The 16,499-nt window shown below is 42.8% G+C and overlaps 1 protein-coding gene across 1 annotated transcript; it reads left to right on the top strand.

Moving 5' to 3' along the window:
- The first annotated feature begins 10,778 nt into the window (after positions 1-10,778).
- On the top strand, positions 10,779-12,473 carry LOC117897981. Its single transcript, XM_034807097.1, has 8 exons — positions 10,779-10,891; positions 10,966-11,010; positions 11,078-11,134; positions 11,194-11,247; positions 11,530-11,619; positions 11,671-11,739; positions 11,804-11,893; positions 11,990-12,473. The coding sequence occupies exons 1-7, from the start codon at positions 10,836-10,838 to the stop codon at positions 11,868-11,870; spliced, it is 438 nt and encodes a 145-aa protein (XP_034662988.1). The 5' UTR covers positions 10,779-10,835; the 3' UTR covers positions 11,871-11,893; positions 11,990-12,473.
- Positions 12,474-16,499: the final 4,026 nt, after the last annotated feature.

Below are 16,499 nucleotides of genomic sequence, written 5' to 3'. Positions count from 1 at the left end.
TTCATAATTAAAATGTTTAAATATATTTAAGTTTTCTTTATATATTTTTAAAACAGTTTTGATCAATTTTACATCTCAAAGAAACTCAGTTTTGACATAAGTAAAAAACGAGTAGTAACGTTTGTGAGACGCTTCGTACGCGTCACAACTTTCATACCCGGTACACCGTCAGCATATCTTAGTGGTTTTTATAGCATTTTACATTTGACATTTTACATTTTTTCTACATCTCTCATCTACATCTACATCACTTGTTACGCCAGAAATGTGCTTTATCCACAATTTTGAAGATAAAAGAAAACTAAAAACGCCTTTCGGTAGGGAATGACCGTATCTATCAGATCGCTGAAGTGGGATTAGATTGGATCATTATTATACGTCAAAATGAAGAAATTAACTTGCAGTGTCTACGCCCACCCCGTCCAGGAGTTTTTTTTATATTTTTTGCTTCGTGCAGTGTGCGGCTGTTTGGGAGGGGGTCGAGCTACTGTAGACAGATGTAGAAACAATTTAAAATGTAAAATGTAAAGTTAAAAAAAAAAACTAAGGTACAGATGTACTGCTGAGTACCGGGTATAAAAGTTGTGACGCGTAAGAAGCGTCTCACAAGTGTCTTCTCGATGTGGGTTGGTTTTTGTAGACTTATATTTTTTTGTTTGTCAATTTATTGTACCATTTTTTAATCAATTTCTGTGTCTGAAAATTATAAATTATAATATAGTATATTCCCTTTGATCCCCTTTGCGTGGCTAATACTGTGACAGATTGCCTCCGAGAATACAGCTCAGAATTTGTATATATATTCCCATTGTTACGATGCTCTACCCCAACTATGACCCCCAGTGGTGCCTGTGCCAGTGGCACTGCTCCTTGAACTACTTCAGATGACAAAAACATCAAATTAATATGCACTTTTCCAGCACTTGATCCTGCATGTGTTCGCGTGTGTGTGAAGTGGCAGAGCGACTGGCCTGCGCATATCCTTTCTGGGGGGTACTAGAAGCAGCGCAGAGGAGTGCAAATAATGGAAGAAGAAAAAAAAGAAAGAATTTTGTATACAAATATGGTGAACAAATATAGTTGAAATGAAACAGCAAAGTGCACTCGAAAGAGGAGAAAGTGGAGTGCTGTGTGGAGTGCTGTCGAGTGGTGTGGAGTATGGAGTGGTGGAGCAGAGAGTGGTGGAGCTGGTGGAGCTCCACAAGAGCCAAAAAAACATAAGCATAAGTGCCTGCGAGGACGAGAACGAGGATGGCACTACAATAATCATAAAAGCGCAAAAGAACAACAGGAACAGGAGCAGGAATACCGAATGGCACAGTCCAAGCAGCTCCAAGCACATGTGTCTCTCTGGCTTCAGCTCTCCCAGTTCCCACCTCCCAGCTGCCATCCCTCCATCAAGTGCCAACCGGAAATAATGTATTAATCCTGTTGAGGCCATATTTTTTATTGAAGCCGCCTGGTGCGTCATTTGCATTAGCAATCGTTGTCAGCCATTCCCGCTCCTCCTCCAGGCAGGTGATAAACCACATTCTTCTAATATTAAACTCCATAAAAGGGCAGGCAGAAGCAAGTGGCAAGGGCATGCAGGCAGGCAGTCAGGCTGGAATGTGTGCAAATACTCGTGCCATAATATATTTAAATATATGTACTTCGTGTGTATTACAAGCTGCAGGACAGGTTTTAAAGCCTTTAATAAATATAACTGCCTCAGCGAGCGAGCGGCGGAGGCAGCGGCAGCAGCAACGCGTCCTGTAATTATTATTACGCATACGCCCCATTGCACGACCAAAAATGTAAGCCCCATTACCAGCCGCCGGCACAGTAGTCAGCGATGCCAGCAAAAGTAGGAGCCAACAAACAAAAACATAAACATTGGCAACAGGCAAGGACTGGGCGAGCAAATACTTGAATTAATTAATTTTTTTTTTTTATTTGTGGTTTATTTTTTTTTAATATTAAATTAAAATTTTTCGATATTAATTTAAATTTTTTTTTTTTTTGTTATTAAGTTAGAAATACATTTTTTTTGTTTAATCTAAAATAAAGACAAATTGTTTGTTTTCAATTTTTTTTTTACCTAAAATTGGGTTCTTTTTTTAATTCTTTTTTTAATATAAAACAACGCGTTTCTCTGGCCTAAAATCCAGAAAAAAAATATAAGTTAGCTTCAAAAATTATTTGTAATATTTTGGCACAGCACTCTTAGCTGTAGGCATGTCCTACGGACCCTTTTTAACGTTAACAGTAAACTTTCGCTCTAATAATCGAGTTACCTGCCATTTATTCAGTCAACAAAAAATAAACAAACATTTTGTAATAAATAAATATTTTTAATAAATATTTTGTTTTTAGATTTTTAAGCACACCATAAAACTCCACATAAAATACTCTCCATACTCAATTCATTGTGCGAATTGTCTGCGTTTCATTTGCTAAATTTCAGCCCACGGTCTGACCCACGAGCTGACCAAAGGGCCTGCCGGCAAATGGAGATCCTGTAAAAGAAAAAGCAAAAGTGTGAGTGCGAGAGTGTGAGTGTGAGTCGGCAAAGGCATAACGCTGGCGACAATTATGCGCATGTCGGCGGCTTAAGCAGCCATTAATCCTGTTTCCTTATAACCGCCCCGCCCGCCCTGCACCAACCCGACTCGACTTTGGGGCAAGAGCCCGGGACTTGCACTTCCATTGTTTCCGCTTGCTTTTTCATAAATTTAAATACAAAACATATTAAGTTTTATAGCCCGGGAGGGGTTAAGTTGTACAGCCCCAGTCGGGGCTGTGCATATGTTTGAGAATTTACCAACACTGTCATGTGCGGAACTCGGGACTCAAGAACTGCATTAGCAGGGCGGCGAAGGTTCAGGAAGCTGTTGCCGGGGGAACTTAACGTTAAGCCTTCCAAGAAGTGCTGTCAAGGGATAAACGCTTAGCTTAGATCCAGCCCGGGGCAAGGATTGGTTAAATGAGAGGGAAATATTTTGTAGGAAGCTGGAAGGATCAGGAAGCTGTTCAGGTTCTCACAGACAGACTCACACTCGAGCTCTGCGGCATAAATAAATAAAGTAGAAAGCATAAATGGCATAAATAAACTTCAATTCATTATGCTGATAATAAAGAAAGAAATAACAAAAATGAAATTTCGTCGCACATAAACCATATGTGGAATATCTATATGCATATCCTTTAGATACGACTATCGATGGGGCTATGTTCAGTCAAAAAGCAGAAAATATTACCATGCATAAATAACGTATGGAGGCAGCGCCACGAGTGCCACGAGTGTGTGTGTCACAAACAAGTTTATCCATTTCTATATCTATTTGTTTTATCTGCACGGGGGAGAGTGCATTCCTATATGGTATAGATGGTAAATGCAATATAAATATAATGCACACACACACAAACAAGAATATATGAAACGGAGAGAGAGTCAGCGTAAAAATGCCAATGCAATGTCGAACACAAGTTTTTGTTTCTTTTTTTTGGGCCTTCTGCGTCCCACACTGTCATTGATTTACTATCCCGTCCAAGTGCCACCAACCACCAACCCAAACGAAACACTGCAATCTCACTGGACCAACCATTAACTAAATTGATTTGTTTTCCAATAAAAACAAAAACATGCAAAAAAAAGAAGAAAATATGAGGTCCAGAGAGCCGCACAAAAATGTTTCAACATTAAAATTGATGAAGCCAAGAAAAACTACAGTGGCGGTCCCATTTTAGATAAGAATTGCATTGAAAGCCATTGCCCCGAAGCAGCCGTACAAATTTGCACATTTGTTGCCTCTTTTTTATTTTATTTTTTTATTTTGTTGAAATTTGTATACCTGCAGCTGCCCCAATAAAAATATCATGGATCGTCATGTCAAAGCCACCGTACAGTGAATATATTTCATATATTTGATATTTCCCAACACAATTTGAATAATATTTGAGCCTGTTATACACAATTGTATTTATTATACGTAATGTCACATAATATCTATTGCCGTCTCACGCTCTGTCTACTGTTTTTCGCATTTAATTAATTAAATACTGTGGACTGTGTACCGTGTACATTCCATGCCGCACTTTGCCAGAGCATTACACACACACCTAACCTACCTATCGCCGCCACGCTCTTTTCTGTCTGTAAACACTTTACTAAAGAGTTCATTTCCGCTTGCCATTTCGCATTGCAAAACAAAATAAAAGCGGAAATAAAGAATGGAAAGCGAAGACAGTCGGCGGCCCTCCACAACACAGCCAAGCAGTGCACAGCCTTTGTGTGTGCTTGTGTTTGTGTGGGTGTGTGTGGCATGCTTAGTTAGCTTTGCCCCTTGACCGCATAGTTCCTGGCTTCTGGCCATCCGGTTGTCTCCGCTTCGTTCTGTGCGTTGGGCGGGGCGGAGTGTTCATTTAATATTTAAAAGTTCCTTTGTGCATTTTTGTTTGTGATCATCTTCCCTTGCGGATGCTGCTTGCACCGCATTTTCATTTAGTTTTCATTATGTTTGCTTGCCATTAATGCCAAATCAGAACCAACAATTACTTTCACTTCATTTGCTAGCGAAAAAGAGCTAAAAAATTTGTTTTTTTCAGCGCCTTCAGGCCTTGCACAGTAAATTGCTAGTAGCTCTCACGAACATATATCCATGAGCCAGTTAGTCACAATTATCTATAAAGTACACCAGCAAATATGAGACTTTGTTTTGTTGTTTTTTATCTTTGCTGCAACTCGACTCCCTTCACTTACGCCCCATTTATAATCCTAAGTGAATCCACTTAATCTCTCTCTCTCTCTCTGTCTGCTGAGACTTGAAGAATATTCTCGAAAAGTTTTCCTTGATAGTGGCAACAATTGATAAGCACTGCTCCTTATTTTTTACACAGAAAATTCACACACTGACAGTGGAACAGACAGGCGGACAGACAGGCGGACAGGCAGACGGACAGACAGATGGAGGCAGTGTAGCGGAAGTCATAAACAATTTTTATGTTTTCACATTTCAAGTGAAATTCATTTCGCGTTTTCCTTTCTTTCATTCCTTTTGCCTTCATTTTCTGTTTGCTTTCTTTTTTGTTGCTCTGTTATGGCTGCTGCGCTTTATGGATTTCAATTTCTTATTCCTCCTTACATGACCCATGAATGTATGTGCAACTATACTCGCATGTGCCTGCAAAAAGAGACAAAAAAAAGGGGGAAAAGGGGAAAAAAACAACCCGAAAGGAAGAGGAATTTGTGGCAATTCCCTGCCGTGTCCCCTGGCCAGCTAATGAAAGTGTCTTATAGAAATGAAAACTTGCAGCGCGCGCAGAATTTTGCGACACAAAAAAAACTGACTTAAAATTAGCAAGTGGCAAGAGGCTCCTCCGCCCAAAGTTGATGCCCGTAATGAGCTTAAATGGCTCCTGACACATATAACCTGAAAGGGGAAAGGGCACAAGGCAAAAGGGGAGCTTAAATTATGCTGAAATTGAGCTCAAGCCATGTCCTTGGAGCCCGCTCCACCTGGCAACTAGCACCTTCAGCATCGTCTTTCGTAATTTGCTGCCTCTTCTTGGCTTCCTCCATTTACCATTTTTTAAATAATTTTTGGCGCTGATTCGGCAAAAAATATTTTTTATTTTCCTTCTTTTTGCTTGGCAGTGAATTAAATTTTAGAACGAAGGGGGGAACACCTGAGCTTGCAATTGAACCTGCTGCTTCATGAGGTTCTCTCAGTGTATTCTGGGACTTCGTTGCCCTCGTCTGGGTGGTCTTTTCCGCCTGTTCTGGCGATAAGACGTTGGCTCTGCCCTGTGCTGCTGCTCCCCTAATTCTAAGCTCTCTCCACACACACAACTTAACCTCGATTCCAGCCAGCACATTTGTATTTCTGCCTAATTTGCCAGACATTTGAATGCTTTCCGTTGAAATTCGATTAGGAGCCAACGAGCAGGGGGAGCGAGGCATTCCAGCACCAGCGAACAGAACATATTTCCCCCTCATTCCACCCACCCACTCAAAGCCGCATATTTTGGTAATCAAAGTTTAAGTCTGGAATATTTTCTAGAAGGTTTTTGTTCTGCGCTAAAGCAGACCAAGCCCAAGCCCAAGCCCGTCCTTTGCGCATTATTTCAATTTCATTTCCGAAGCGAAGCGTTCGTTCTCGTAAGCGACAAATATTCAGGCCTGGTCCTGTATGCCATTCGGTTCTTCATTTACGGGCGATACTCGGGCATTCATTTCTCGTTGCTGTAATCAATTGCATGCGGCTATGTTTGGCGGCAGCAAGAACAGCAAAGAGGACACAACGCTGTAGCCGAGAGCAGGCCACCGCAGTGTGGACTTTAAATGAAACATTCAGCGCGGCAAATTGCAATAAGCCGGAACAAACCGAATGACGAAAGTCCATGGGCAAAGGGGGAAGTCAACCCCGGCATGCACGTTGCACAGAAGAAGTCGATAGCCGGAATCCCGTGTGCATTCCCCATAGAGTCCCCGTTCAGGTAAGCTGCGAATAGTCCTGGCTGTGGCATGTGTAGAGCATTTCAGCGCTCAGAATTGTCACAGATCAGGGAACTATTTTTGTGCAAATAATAGCAATGAAGGTGGGAAAGAGAGGACAAGCTGTAAACAATTTTTATATTTTTATTTTTGCTCTGCCATTGAATGTTTCATAATTAAAATGATTCGCAGTGAGTGTGGCTGTGTGGGTGTGCCAGCATGTTAAGCGATTGCAATTCAAAGCAAATTCAATTCGGAGCCGGAGCCATAAAATGCTCATCACGAAACGACTGCCAAGACGACGATGAAGCAGGAGCAGGTGGAAGGTGGAAGGTGGCAAAAGGCAGGAGGCGCTGTCGCTGCCGCTGTCGCTGTGGAGCAGGAACAGGAAATGGAGATGATGCCATAATGCTTTAATCGCTTAACGGAAGTCGTGCAAGTGTGTGTGTGCCTTGTGCGCTTGCCAGCGTTCACATTTAAGCCAACCCACACTCATCCTGCCCCATCCTGCCACACAAAATGTAATTAAGATCGATTATATGCCTTCCTGCAGTCGCAGCTTAAATCATTTCGCTCTCTACCCGCTCTAAAAATAATAAAGTGACATCCGCACATCCACATGGAGCCAGAGACTCTCTCCGTTTTCCTCCTTCTTTTTTTGTTGCTGTTTATTAACTGGCAGACTGTGTGCGTTGCCGGGGAATTGACTGGCTTTGAAAGTTTTTGTGGGCAAACCTTTTCTTTTTTTTGGATCATTAACCGATGTGGTGGGCAATGCGTGGCGGCAGACACTGTGCTGATGCCCTCTGCGGAGAGTGAATCGAGAGACAGAGAACATATGTAGATCGCGGAATGAAAAGTGAACCTCGCACATCTTTTTTTTGTCACTATTCAGCTCGGCATTTTCTTCCCTAACTAATGACTGCGCCTGCCATGGGACATTCTCGTGTCCAAGTGGTTTATGTTCGTTGCTGTTTTTAGGGTATAACAAGGGCCGCCAGGGACCCACTGCGAGGCTGCGGCTTGGAGTTTGAGTTTGGACTTGGGTTTTATTTTGTGGATAGGGAACAAAACGTAACGACCATCATTTGTTGCAAAATGATGTATAATTTAATACCCGCAAAGCCAACTCCCCAATGGCCACCCATTCTTGTTCTCTCTGTGTGTGTGACCTCCAAAAACAAACCAAAGCCCAGGCGAAGTCAACATTGTACTTCACTTCACTACCCCATTCCCAGCTTCTTCTCCTTTCCTTTTTTTGTTTTGTTCGCTCCCTCTCCCTGGGCTCATCCACATCCGGGACTGGGGTCCGGGACCCAGCCACGGACCACTAACGCGTCCCCAATGGGCAGCCAACAAAAACCGAGCACATGTGTGTATATAAAAAATACGACCAAAGCGCAACAAGAGCTAGGGGGAGAGTGGTGAGTGGGGTCTGAGTACTCGTGCATTTAGTAGGAAGCGGGCATGGCTTTTTGTTTGCCCGCCACTGTAGTGCAGGGACACCACCAGCAGGCTGGCCGGAGCAGAGTCACGGGCAGCGGCAGCGGCAGAGGGAGAGTCACAGAGTCAGTGGCTATGGCAAGTGCTCGTGGTCGTGGTCGTATCGGGGTGGCTGTCGCGGCGGAGGCTGCAGGGGCTTCTGCCCGGCGGTTGTTTAACTCGAGTGCTGCACATAATTCATGTGTCCACTTGCAATTTTTCGTGCGCTCTGCGACATTGTTATGCTGGTGCTGCTCTTGTAAAAACACCAAAAACAAAGGAGAAGCCAAAAAGGAGCCAAAAACAGAAGAAAACAAAACATAAAAAAAAGAGGAGGAACATCGTGAAACGTGTGCGAGCGACTTTATATGCCGTTATTAGTGTGTTAGAGAGACTGACTGACTGACTGACTGTGGGTGTGTGTGTGTGTGTGTGTGTGTGTGTAGGTGTCACACACAAAATAGATTACTCAGTGTCGCGGCACTCTATCACGGCGAGATCGAGCCAGGAACTGCTGGCTGGGCTGCTGGCAAAGGTGTCGCCCTGATGCGAATGCTAAGTGAATCCATTTTTTGGGCACCGCAAACTGCCACTCGAAGTGGCGTGCAGCGGCTCAAGGCGGTGCAATTGGCAAAGGGACATTTTTGTTAATTAATTTTTAGTTTTTCCTTTTTTTGTTTGGGTTCTTCAGATGAGGCTTGAACGCGTTTTAGGTTTATAGGTGGAACAAAATGGAATAATTCACTTTCCACTTGTATTATTCAGCTGCAACAATTGTGTTCTTTGCAGCAGCAAATAAACAAATTACAGCAAATAAAATAGGCAAAGAAAGTAACTAAATAAAATAAGCAATCAAAATGAAATGCAAAAATATTATTCATTCTTTGTTCGAGCAAGCGGAAAACACTCAACAACTAAACATCTTTAAATGCATTCGGTAAAAGTGAATGAAGGCCGAGCTCCATAATTAAACAATAAATGGCAAACTAATGGAGTTCCCCGCCAGCGTCGGGGCCACTCCGAGTGACAGCCAAATGCATTTTCACATATGTCAGCAATCGAAACAGCACAAAAGCCACAGCCACAGCGACATCCACAGCGAAGTCCCTTTGGCAGCATAATTTATGGCTGAACATTTATGGCTTTATGGACTGGCGTTTGTCAAGGCTGCAGGCAGCTTGCAATTTGTGTTTATTTCTTTTTGAAAGTTGAACCCAGAGCGGAGCAGCTGATTAGGCCCCGAGCCTGTGGATCATTAGTAACTGCTGCGAACGGAGGCCATTCTCTGTCGCCTGTCTCTTCGCTTATCTTTCACTTTGCTCGGCAATTATCTAGTCAATCAATTGATAAATGGCACTCTCTCCCTGCCATTGCCCCAGAGAGCAACAGTGACTGACTGCCCCCAAGCAGGCAAGGGAAAACTCCAAGAGAGACGCATAGAGAAAAAGAAACAAGTCTTTGGCTGGGGCCGGACTTTGCTCAGTCGTCACTTGACAACGACATTAGGCGACACCCTTCAATGGGTTTGAAGACGGTTCCATTCCACTTCGACCTTTTCGTTACACCCTTTTTATGTGCCAAATTATCCCTTCGGCTTGGCTGGGACCCCAGATTTCTGCTCAGCTGCCTCATTTGCTTGATTAATTGCCGCGATATCGGCACAGGAGTGTGCCCCATGGAGTGGGGCATAGGACTTGTCCCAAATTAATGTTGACAGTCGTAATACATTTCCACAGCATTTGAAAATTGAACATTTTGCATTAAATGTGATGTCACTCGATGGTTGTCAAACGTATGCGAAAATTGAATATTTTACCCTGCCCCACCCCTGCCCCTCCATCAGTCCTCCTCGCTGTCACTGCATTGGCTGTCCCACAAAGGCGCATCGAGCTGGAAAATTATTTGGCCATTATGTCAATTCAGGATAAAACGCGGTGGAGAGAGAGGTAAAACGAAAATAAATAAAATTAAGCGTGAATGCATTATAAATTTAATTAAATCTAACTTGAAGTCTGCGGCTACAGCACGCCTACAAATATTTGAAAAGGTTTTCTGCTACTTACACTTCTGGCAGCCCGCGACTCCCGCTCGTTGCAGTGTCCGCAAACAACAAATAAATAAAAACACAAAACACACAAATTTCAATTTTCCACATGGGAAATGTCGCCCCGGCGAACCAATTTATGATATCCGCAAAAAGTGGTCAACAAAAAACAACAAAAACAAATGAATTCGGAGCGCCAGACGGCGCTGTTGACAGCAGCAACAAAATGACAACAAAAAAAACCAATGGGATGAGCGAAAAATAAGTAGAAAACGTCGAGAGATTATTGCGAATTTTCAATGCGCTAACAAATGAAGGAAAATCACTTCAAAATTTTAATCGAATTTCTGGGCTGAATTGGGATAAAAAGTGCACGTACGAAATAAGTTGTGTGCACGTACACATGGGCACTTCTTTCAGTGATGGTAGAAGGAACAGAACTATCGAGAAGAACTCCGCTGTCCATCGCCCATTATGCTTTATGTCTGCACACAAAGAGATCCGCGCTTCTGGCTTGGCCTGGTCACATGAATAAGTTGCAAATGGAAAGCGTAACGAATGCGGCAATAATTTTAAAAATTGATGTTTATTTACAATTACAGTTTATTTGCCAGAATACAGACACATGCAGCATGCAGCATGCAGCTGGCCATGCCTTGCCACGTAAATAATTATTTAAATGATTTCAATTTAAATTCAAGTCGACCAAAGTACCCTGCATCTTTTTTTGCCAAAAAGAAGCTATCGATACTTCATATCGATTATTGAGCACCAGCTGTCATTTTGTTGTGTACCGTGAAAGCCTCAGAACGTGTCCCAGGTTAAAAATTAAAAATGAATCCAAACGCGATGCCTAGTCCCAATCAGGAAACACCAACAACATCCGGAGAGTGCGTAGAAAAATGAAAACACCAATGGCCATAAATAATTCTTGACTTTTGTGGCTGCATTTCTCTTCCTTCAGGTCGCTGCCGTCGGATGCACGTGGATCACTTTCCCTGTCCTTGTGGTAAGCAGCCATTGCTTAGTCTCTTAGCCTCCACTTAGTCTCTAACTTGCTTTGCATATTCCCACAGCCTGCCAGGCTATCATTATCGCATGAGTGCTGAAGAGAAGGAAAATTATCTCATACCGTGAGCGCAGACATTCTGGCAGCCAAACTTGAATCTAATTTTATATTTTCCACCCGCAGGCTCGGACTTACAACCCTGCAAGAAATTAGGGAATTTGCAAATGGACCCGGAATGTGAGTAATTATTCTGGGGTAACAGTTTGCCGGGCAAAAACAGTTTGTGTTTAGCATTGTTCGGACCGAACATTTTTTCACGATCGAGCCTCCTCGCGCGCCTGGCAGTTTGTTTGTGGCTAAATTTTGTTATTGCAAAGAACGCACGAGGAACAGTCAGACATAAAGCGAATGCAAATTTGCCACCATTTACAGGCGTCCTAGAAGAAACACACAATATTTATACCTGATCTAACCTTCATTTATTTCATTTTTAAATTTTATTTCAATTCGATTCAAAAGCGCCATCCTTCATATGCCAGAATTTATAGTGAAACCCGAATTAGATATGGATTCCTTGGAAAGCCTTGATTCATCTGCGCCTACGGACACGTAAGCAAATAAAGATCGGTAGAAAATATATCTTAAAATGTATATTTTTAGGCAGAGCAACGCTGCTAGTGACAACAATCAGGACATCGACGCTAGCGAGCCATTCGTATTTTATCAACCGTAAGTTAATATAAGATATGAAATCTTAAGCTTCACATTCTATTTATGTTTGTTTTTGTAATAGAGTTGCAGAGCGGGTAAAGGTCAGAAAGAGAGCTTGCACTGAGCGCAAAGGAGCTGCTTCGGAATGATGATGTGACTGAGGTTGGCGAATGTAAGTGAATTATTGATTGAATATTTTTGAATGCAAATAGTGATTACAACTAGCAAGTAGATATTTTAAATATGTTTTCGTTTTTTATGCGGCAAGGGAGTGGAACATTCTGGTTGCAAGCCCCATCCAATCCGCAATCGGATCCATAAGTAATCCATCAGGAAGTCGGAACATGCGCAGCCTTTTTTTTGGTATAGAATTTGCTAAATTTTTAATTTTTTTCATATTTAAATCTTTGACTAAAAATGTTATCTGGACGCCTAATAATTTGTATTAATTGTATTTGTAAATCAGTTGCCATTGCGTGCCATTTGCGAGCAAGTATTTATTTATGCCCATAAATATTCTGCACTCGTTAAAATTTGCATTTGGAGTTGCTGCTCTTGCGCGGCAACGACTGGTTGGCGGATTTAATCCAAATGCCTGCACACATTCAACGTTTTTGTTATTGAATTTTAATTAATTTCACAAATAATGGCGCACAACAAGAAAAAAGGAACACCAACCAGCAACCAAACAAATGAGTTTATGTCAAACGCAAATTAAGAATGACAAAATGTACAATTCCCAGGGAAACAAAGCAGCAACAAACAATAATGTTTCAGTACAAACTGCAGAGCACACACAAAAATACAAATACAAATACAAATAGTTCATATTTTTGGAATGTAATTTACATGAACACCTACAAATGTATTAATAAAATAAATGTATTCTTAAAAATGTATATTAAGTTTCCTAAGACAATTGAGGAAAAAGTGTTGGACTGGCTCTGAAACAGAATTAGTCTCAGGAATTCCTTAAACTTAATATACATTATATTAAATTAAGTGTTTATATGAATTAAATATTTAAAGATTAGTTCGAGACACAATTCAATAAAATAAAATAAATATTTCAATAAATTAAATTCAATTATGATTGCATTTAATTTTGTAAGAACCGCTTCCAAAGTGTCTAATTATTTTACGCAATTTAATGCCAGCCCAAAATCGTAATTTATGATTTCTCAAAATGTTTTTTCAAGAGTTTTCTATTTTTTGGCATCTTTTATGCTTATAAACTTTAATTTACAGTTAAACTACCCCAATTACGTTTCAAGGGATTTGTTTGAATGCAAATATTTTGTTGGAGCATTTTTTCCAATTCGAATTTGGCGTGCAGAAAAAAAAACTACAATTAACGACGAATGCCATAAAGAGTGGCCAGAGAATTTCGCGAATTATTTCGCTCTGTTGATTTGCAAATGCACTTCAATGGGAAGGCAAGCCCCACCCACAGCCACACCCACACCCTACCCATCCCTCCCCCTGCCTGTGCGTTGTAACTGTCTTGCGTTGGCATCCGTTTGGGCGTGGGGCAGGTGTTGATTTTGGTTTGCTTCTTGAAACATGAATAATATTGAAATTTAATTACACATAATTCAACGGTGAATCCGTTGTGCAATGCAACAACATTTCAGCGGGGGTGGGTGTGGCTGTTGCAAGTACGACTGAATGGAGGAAGCACAGGCAAATGAGTGGCAGGGATGCGCCCCCCACTCAACCACCCATCGCCTGCCTGCTTCTCTCTCTCTTTCCTGCTCTTCTGGACTACACTTTTTGCGCATTTTCTCACACGCTCTAATTAGTTAAGCGAAGCGTGGGGGAGGAGGGCGAACGGATGGAGAATGGCGAGTGACGATGGGTGGCGGATGAGTAGGGTGTGGGGTATGGGTGAGGTGCAGTGATGAGTGGCGGGGGACTGGAATTGGAGGACAAGCCCGTGCGGCGGTTGCAGCTTACCAGCGGATGCATCTTTTGTTAGAATCTGAGCGGTTTTTGCACGTTGCCACAGCAACGGCAACGGCAGCGGCAACGGGGCGGTGCACTGTTTGCTGCTGACTGTAAAATTTTTATCCGATTTGCTTTTATTTTCACTATAATTGCAGCAACAACAACAGCAGCTGCAGCAGCAGAGGTAGAGAGATAGAGAGAGAGCAAGAGCAAGAGGTGGAATGAAATGGGTGCAATGTGCTGGCTGCTGTAATTCAAAACAACAGTAGCCAAAGCCACGAGTCCATCTGGCAAATGCTCACCGAAGCCTCTGCCCTCCTCCCCCTCACTGACATTGTGCAGCGGTAATTAAATTGCTGCCTGCGCAGCCTTTGTTCGTGTTCGCGGCCGCCCCCTCCCCCGCAATGAATCCATCCAGCACAGAAGCTCATAGCGTCCACCCTGCGATTTCAACGAAAGTTGTGTGAAGAGAAAATGCACGCAGAATCGCGATCGATCCGCACCTCAGCTTGGGAGAATAGTCTTCTGCAAGCAGGGGGAGCTTTCAATGGGAGAGAGCTTTCTGCGTGCAGTGTTTTTGTTGTTATTTCGGCTTCGCTTTGCGCTACAGTGGGTGCGAGAGCCCAAAGTATTAGCAGAAAGTGTTGTTGAGATTTTTCATAGGTTCGAAGGTACATTGTAAGTGGCTCAATTCATAGCATTGCGTCAAGAGCTCAAGGTATTTTCATAGCCAAATGGTTTAGCATTTAAGCCTGCCTCAATGTTTGTTTACTTGCACTTGAGTGTGTGTGTGTGTCGTAATGGAGCTGGAAATTATTGCAGCCTCGTCCGTCTGTCCACTGTGGCAGCAGCACTTGAAGCGACTTGTCAGTCGGCCGGTGGTTTGGCTTTATCCGCAGCCGAGTGGCCAAGTGGCCGAGTAAGTCGGCACAATTGCTGTGGAGTCCGCCTGAGTATATTTTCAATGCATCATCAGCATGATAATTATCAGCCTCACTCGTAATTCCCAGACCAACGCCTTGGTCGTGGTACAGTGAAAGCTCAGCAGCACACACCTTTTGGGCTCGATTTGAGTCGCTTTGTGGGGGAGCTGCCAGAGGCCTGACTGTGCCACAGACAGGAACAATAAAAAGTGCAACAAAAGCATCTGCTGCCAACATATCTGAACAGTTCCAGACAATGCACCGGACGGACATTGTGCTTACGTCGGACTGCAGCTGCAAGATGGTTGCTGGCCTGAAAATGCATTGCATTCGGTAGGCAGGCAGACAGGCAGACAGGCAGATGCAGCAGCCACCGCAGCTACTTGCAATGGCCGCAAGCTGTCGACAGTAACGTTTGCCCAGTAGACCAAATGGCAATGCACAAACGTACGTACATAAGTACATACATATGTAGGTGCACATGCCAGGACTTTTACACTGCATATGGGTAGGGGGGTAGGGGATGCACATTGACCAACCAACTGAGTAGATTGGGTTGAAAGCCAACGAGTGTTAAGCATTTTAATGGCAGGCATTAATTTAGAGATGGCTGCAACTGGAATTTGTTCCTGCTCTTTACCTTCTGCCTGCACACACGCACACACACTGGCAAGGCATAAGCAAAAGTGCACTGGCAACAATAAATAAATGTTGAATGCATTCGAATTGGGCATCGTAAGATGTGCAGAATATGTGCAAGTCAGTTGTGTGTGCACTTTGTTGCTCAACGGCAATTGCCATTTAATTAAAACACCTTGCACATTTATAATGCCAATTTCCACCTCTCTACTCTCGCTCTCCCTCCCTCTCTCCTGTTTGCTGGACTCGTTGTTGGAATTTTGCTAAATGCATGTACATATCTGCAGGCTTTATCTGTCGTGTTTCCTAGCCCATCTTTATGTATGTATGTATGTACATCCACATCCAGCACATGCTTGCGCGCTGCAGCGGCCGTTCTCTCGTCTATGTCTTCCACCTGCTTCGTGCCTGCACTGTTCTCGCGCTCTGCCAGCTCGCTGCTCGCTGCTGCTGCTGCTGCCTGCTCCAAAGCTCTCTTTCGATCGCTTTCTCTCGCTCGCCTCAACGAAGTTCTGCATAGTTTGTCGAAGCTTTTCGGCCGTTCGAAGGTGTAAAATAGTCTGTGTACTTATTGAAAACTGCAATTATTCTAACAAGCTTGTGTCCTACCCAACTAGCTCATGGTGCAATCAACTAATGCAGCCACATTTTAGTTTTCATTTATTTTGGTCCACTTTAAAATTTATATTTACCCAAAAAAAAACAGCTCTCTCTCTTTCTCTCTCTGTTGCGGATTTTGGCTTTGGAACTTCTTTCGTCTATTGCTGGCACTGCTGATGCTGCAGGCTCTAAAACTGCAGCAGTCATCATATTAAAATGCAATTATACAATTGCTTTTGTGTGGCATCCACCACATCTTCTCCACCCACTCCCGCTCCCACTCCCACTCCCAACCCAGCAACCCCACCACTGTTTGCCCTCGCAATGAAACCGCACCTGCCGCAATCCCTTTTGAATTGCCTCGTTTCCGGTTCTTTCATTTTTGTCGCACTCGTGCATAATTTATAACAATTTATAAATACTTATATACCCGAGAGGGCTGTCTCTGTGTGTGTGTGTGTTTTGGCCTTAGGTGAATCCATAAGCAATATCTTTGTGGTTTTTTGTGGGCATTTTATTTCATTTAAGATTTAACAAATATTTTAATCTGTTTACCCTGGAGAAACGGTCTCCAATTTGTGTCTGCCATTTCTGCCTCCATGCCTGTGATGCATGTAAGTCTGCCACCTAATGGGCGTTATTTAATAAAAAAAAAAAAACAAAGAAAAT

The sequence above is a fragment of the Drosophila subobscura genome, chromosome A, assembly GCF_008121235.1.
Source record: "Drosophila subobscura isolate 14011-0131.10 chromosome A, UCBerk_Dsub_1.0, whole genome shotgun sequence".
Lineage (NCBI taxonomy): Eukaryota > Metazoa > Arthropoda > Insecta > Diptera > Drosophilidae > Drosophila > Drosophila subobscura.
Note: the sequence above shows the minus strand (reverse complement) of the source record. Positions and strands in the feature narration are given on the sequence as shown.